The following is a 6000-nucleotide window of genomic DNA, read 5'->3' on the forward strand; positions in this document are numbered from 1 at the left end:
ACAAGCCGAAAATCGGCAGATCGGTCGTCGGACGAAAATTCCTGGCCGAATTTAGACTCGTGTGTACGGGCCTTTAGTGTAGAGGTAGTTTAGTCATTGGAAAATGTTTTTAAACCTGCTTGAACAATCTTCCAATTTAGGAGTGATTAAACACGCTGCTGTTACTATAGACTTGAGATGGCGGTCAGTTCAGGTGTCACTAGGTACAGCTGAAAGTATGGGTTGAGTTAGGGTGCTTTCACATTGCTCTCTTGAAAAAGTGTGGGAAAAACACACGCCTTTTTGATGCATTTTCTGAACCCCTGACTCAATCATCCACCTGTGAAACTTGAATACGTGACAAAAAACAAAAAAAACGCACCACAGGTGCAGTTTTTATGAGTTTTCTGCAGAAATAAATTATGCATTTTTTGGTGCGCTTTTGAAAAGTGCACTAAGGGTACAGAATGCAGGACTTTTAAAACTGACCGCACCCGCAGTGCACTGGTGTAAAGGGTTTCATAGGATTTATATTTTAGAATATCATTATTGTATAGGGTTTAAATAGTGCAAACAGTTAGCGCAGTGCTTTACAAGACATTTTGCATGCATTTTTCTTCCACTTTTTTACCCATAAATGCATCAAAGATTCATGTGAAAGGACAGTAAGAAATGGGCTACATTCAGAGCACTTTAAAATCTTGCTAATGGAACGTGTACTGTTCCCATTTTTCATAGGAAGATGAATAATTGTATGACTAGGAATCATTAGTGTGACAAAGTCAGTTTTATCCAATGGCCTGTACACACGATCCGAAAATCGGATGACAGATCGTCCGTCTTTTTTGCATGCTAGTTGCATATTGAAAATTAAGAGTTTACTAAAGTTAAGAAAATTTGTGTATGACAGAATAAAATATTGTAAGTTGTATTTATATTGTATTTTGGAATTCCAACTTGTACTGATAAAACAAAAATCGTACAAGAAAAAAAAGTTTGCTTGTCCGATCGGATAATGTTGGATGAAATGTCGTGATTGGCTCTCGAAAGCTGTGTACTAACGATCCGATTATCATATGAACGATTTGAAAGCTGTATTTTCCATCCAATTTTCAGATCGTGTGTACAGGCCATTAAGAACCAAGTAAATGTGATCAGGGTCAGTTACAAGGGTGCACGTGTGTTGTAGTTAGAAAGTTGATCTGCCCAGCTCAAACAAGGGTTCCTGTGATCAGATAAACCTCTTGCCGACTGCCTATCACACTTTTATTGTGGCAGGTCGGCTCTGTTGCACGAAACGACATACCTGTACATCATTTCATGCAATACACACTGGGAGGGGTCTAACGTGCGCTACTGGAGGCACAATCGTGCACTGATTGTACACAGGGCATAGCTCATAACTGTCCCTGATTTGGAACAAAGTCCCTCTGTTCTCCCCATTTGTCCCTCATTTTGGTTTGATCTATGTGGTTGTATATACAATGCACTTTTTATCTTTCAAAAGGTGTTCCTCAGTGCTAAACCTTTCATCCAGTTTCTAAATTTCTGCATTTGTAAATTTCATAAGTCAGTTTAACCACTTACCAACCGCTCACGTTGCTGCTACTGCAGCAGAGCGGCTTGGCTGGGTCTGGCGACGTAGACCTACATCGCCAGATACCTCCCTCCCTTGGCGGCGCGCGTGCCCCTGGAGGCTCGCCCCCGCTGTATTCAGACACAGTGGGAGTTGGGCCAGGGGAGGAGAGGCGGTGATCACTGTCTCTCTTCCCCGATCGTCAGGGAAAAAGTGAGGAAATCTGCCCGCTTGTGTAAACAAAGCGAGCGGATCTCCTCTTTGACAGGCAGGGACAGATCACAGGATTCAGCATAGCTGAACCTGCGATCTGTGTCTGTGTCACACAAACCCCTCCCCCCACACACGTCAGTAAGCATGAGGCATACATTTAACCCCTTGATCACCAACAGTGTTAACCCCTTCCCTGCCAGTGTCATTATTACAGTAACAGTGCATATTTATAGCACCGATTACTATAGTAATGTCACTGGTCCCCCCAAAAGTGTCAGTTAGGGGTCCGATCTGTCCACCACAATGTCACAGTCCTGCAAAAAAAAAAAAAATTGCAGATCGCCGCCATTACTAGTAAAAAAAAAAAATAAACAATAAAAATGACAAATCTTTCCCGTAGTTAGTAAACACAATAACTTTTGCGCAAACCAATCAAAATAAGCTTATTGTGATTTTTTTTACCAAAAACATGTAGCAGAAAACAAATTGGCCTAAAATGTTAAAAAAAATTTGATTTGTAAATTTTTTTGGGGAATGTTATATATCAGAATGTGAAAAATATTGTTTTTTCTTTTTTTTCAAAATTGTCACTCTTTTTTTCAAAAAATTAAAAATCGCACAGGTGATCAAATACCACCAAAAGAAATTTCTATTTGTGGGGAAAAAAAAGGACATAAATTTAATTTGGGTACAGTGTTGCACGACCGCGTAATTGTCCATTAAAATATGGCCTGGTCAGGAATGGGGTAAAATCTTCTGGTCTTAAAGTGGTTAAAAATACACTAATTGAGAATTTTTTTGTCAAAGACATGTAGCTAAATACATTTTGGCCTAAATAGATGACAAAAATTGAATATATTGGATATTTTTTAACTGTCAAAGTAGAAAATGTCAATTTTTTGGTAAAATTTTCGCTGTTTTTTTATTAATATCGCAAAAAAATGAAAAGCATAGAGGTAATTAAATACCACCAAAAGAACGCTCTGTTTGTGGGAAAAAAAGGACGTAAATTTCGTTTGGGTACAGCATTGCATGACTGCGCAATTGTCATTTAAAGTCGCAGTTGAAAAAAGTGGCCTGGACGTGAAGCAGGAAAATCCTCCGGTCTTAAAGTGGTTAAAGGAACAGTAGTAGTAAAAAAAAAAAAGGGGGGGGTTTAAGTGACCATTTTTTGTATAATTCGTTAAGGGGTGTGTGTCCTATGCCTACATACTTTTGCTAATAGGGACCCTCATTCCCATCTTAAAATGTTGGGAGGTATGACAGGGAATGCCAACCTGATGTCCGCTGGCCATCCGCAATCGTTCCCCAGAGAGGCAGAACGGCGATCTGTCTATGTAAACAAAGGCAGATCGCCGTTCTGACAGGGGAGAAGATAGAGATCTTGTGTTCCTGCCAAGCAGGAACACTGATCTCTGTCTTCATTCAGTCAGAGCAACCCCCACACAGTTAACCCTTTGATAACACCAGCTAAACACACAGTGTACCTTTTGATCGCCCATGATGTTAACCCCTTCCCTGCCAGTGTCATTAGTAGTAGTAGTAGTAGTAGTAGTGTCACTGGTTCCCAAAAAAGTGTCAGTTAGGTGTCGGATCTGTCTGCTACAATCCCTCTAAATATTGCTGATCGCCACCATTACTAGTAAAAAAAAAAAAATATCACATAGTTTGTAAACGCAATTAATTTTACACAAACCAATCAATATACGCTCTTATTGGGATTTTTTTTATTTTTTTTTAACCGATAGTATGTAGCAGAATACATATTAGCCTAAATTAATGAAGAAATTAAATTTTTTTTCAATTGGATATATTTTAAAGCAGAAAGTAAAAAAATATTGCTTTTTTTCATTATGGCGCAAAAAATAAAATCCGCAGGGGCGATCAAATATCACCAAAAGAAGGGTCTATTTGTGAGAAAAAAAAAAAAAAGACATACATTTTATTTGGATACAGCATCACAATTGTCAGTTAAAGTAACGCAGTGCAATATTGCAAAATTTGGCCTGGTCCTTAAGAGGTTAAAACCTTATAGGGCTGAAGTGGTTAAACATACTAACCTGAGCATCAAATTAATCTCTAGTTCCATTCGTCCACAATTTGCACAGAAGCCAAAAAAACATCTATTTCAAGTTTTTTTTTTTTTTTTTTAACAGGAAATACTAATTGGCCATAGAAGATTGTTATCATATATGTAGTCAAAGGAGGTGAAACTATTCCTAATTTACTGTAATAAGTACACCATGAATGACAAACACCTACTATCATCTCTACAGGATTGGGCAGGCCATAGACGGTGCAAATGTCTTTCCTGCAGCCACACAACCATTGTTTTAAATGATCCCTTTCATGCTGGTTGCAGAAAGATAAACAAACCTCTATTTGCATTTACTAAGGTTTGTACTAGTGAATGCATACGGTCCTTAATCTTTCAGAGAACCTGCACAAGGTTAGGTACTATCAATAAAAAATGTTGGCATTACCTTTATGCTAATTGCCTTTGTAAACTTTGATCAAACATCCACATGTTAATGTAATGAGATAAAAAAGAAATTACATATTTTTATTGAAGAGAAAGATTTAAATTATAATTTAAAAATGACACTAAAACAGTTATTGAATAACAGCTATTGGCAGTGCCAGGACAAGTTCATCGAGCGCCAAGGGCAGAGATGCCAAACTGTGCCCCCCATTCCCTTACGGTTAAGGTCAGGGTGCGCCCAATCCCTGCAATAAACCGTTGTGCCCAGGGTAACTTTCCCTCCTGCCCACCCCTTGTCCCGGCCCTGGTTATTGGAATACTATACGAGAAGTGAATTTTCACCTAGCAAAGTGAATTAAATGACGCATAGCGAACATTTCCTTTCTTCTTTAATAAATCAACTACAATAAACAAAACTTACACAAGAGCTTGCTAAGACTATGGTTAGAATGAAAATTTAAGTTAGCATGAGTTCTGTTCACATACTAGATTATGGGATGGATCTACTAGAGGCAAATAGACAGATCGTTTTAAAGGTTGTACTTTTCAGGGGAATTTGTATCATAGTTACATAGTTAGTCAGGTTGAAAAAAGAAACAAGTCCACCTGGCTCAACCAATAAAAAAAAAAAAAAAAAAAAAACAGTAAAGAATACCCAACCATACAATCCCATATAAAAAATCCTATACCTGCAGTTGATCCAGAGGAAGGCAAAAAAAACCCCAGCAAAGCATCAGGGCTTACTGAATGGCGTGAAGATCTGTTGACTTCAGCATCTAATCAAGTGCAAGCAAAAAAATGCTGTGAGTTTTTTTTCCTTGCATGTGATTGAGTATTTTTTTGCAAAGTGAAACTTCACCGCAAACACTAAGCTCTGGGGCAAATTCAGTTTCAAAGTGAAACTTCCATTACAAAGTTAACAGCATATTAGCCTTTAGTAAATCAATTATATATACACCATATACTGTGCACTGGTACCTTTTACAGTCTACATTACTTACCAAGCCCCCTCCAACAATTGAGATTTTCTTTTTCTGATTATTAGCCATTTTCAGTACAGCTGTGTATGTGGATGCTAAACTATCAGAGCTTAGACTGGCAGGTCAACTATTGTGCACATAGATTTCAAAGAGACTCAAATCTGCTGACATAACAATGATTAAAGTCTATGTTTGCTTGTGAGCACAAACAGTAACACAAGCTAATGTTTAATGCAAGGTTGAAACCTGTATGTGTCCTTTCTCTGAAAAATTCCTTCCTTTCTACTATTATAGGGTATGGCCCGTGCCACCCCACTCCTCCCATCTTGCAGCACCTACATCCAACATCTGAGAAAAAACATGTTCTGTTAACCACTGGACTGGAAGATTTTCCCTCTTAATGACCAGGCCATTTTTTGGGGATTGGGCACTGAGTTAATTTAACTGACAATTGCACAGTAGTGCAACGCTGTACCCAAAATAAAATTGATGTCCTTTTTTCCCCACAAATAGAGCTTTCTTTTGGTGGTATTTTATCACCTCTGTGATTTAGATTTTTTTGTGCTATAAACATTCTGAAAAAAAAAAAAAATATATATTTTTCACTTTCTGCTATATAACATTCCTAATAAAAAAAATTAAAAATCAAAAATTTTCATCATTTTAGGCCAATATGTATTCTGCTGCATATTTTTAGTAAAAAAAAAAAAAATTCCAATAAGAGTATATTGAATGGTTTTTGCAAAAGTTATCGCGTCTACAAACTAGGG

The 6000-nt window shown here is 37.6% G+C and overlaps 1 protein-coding gene across 1 annotated transcript in view; it reads right to left on the reverse strand.

The window, feature by feature from the left end:
* The window catches only part of KMO (kynurenine 3-monooxygenase), a 104811-nt gene extending 99412 nt beyond the window's left edge, over positions 1 to 5399 (reverse strand). The window contains exon 1 of the mRNA XM_082251414.1: positions 5252 to 5399. Within this exon, the coding sequence (XP_082107540.1) occupies positions 5252 to 5299 (48 nt within the window). The 5' untranslated portion in view covers positions 5300 to 5399. The remainder of the gene's footprint in view (positions 1 to 5251) is intronic.
* Between the last annotated feature and the right edge of the window lie 601 nt (positions 5400 to 6000).

This window comes from Pelophylax lessonae (genome assembly GCF_965119305.1).
Source record: "Pelophylax lessonae genome assembly, chromosome: 3".
Taxonomy (NCBI): domain Eukaryota; kingdom Metazoa; phylum Chordata; class Amphibia; order Anura; family Ranidae; genus Pelophylax; species Pelophylax lessonae.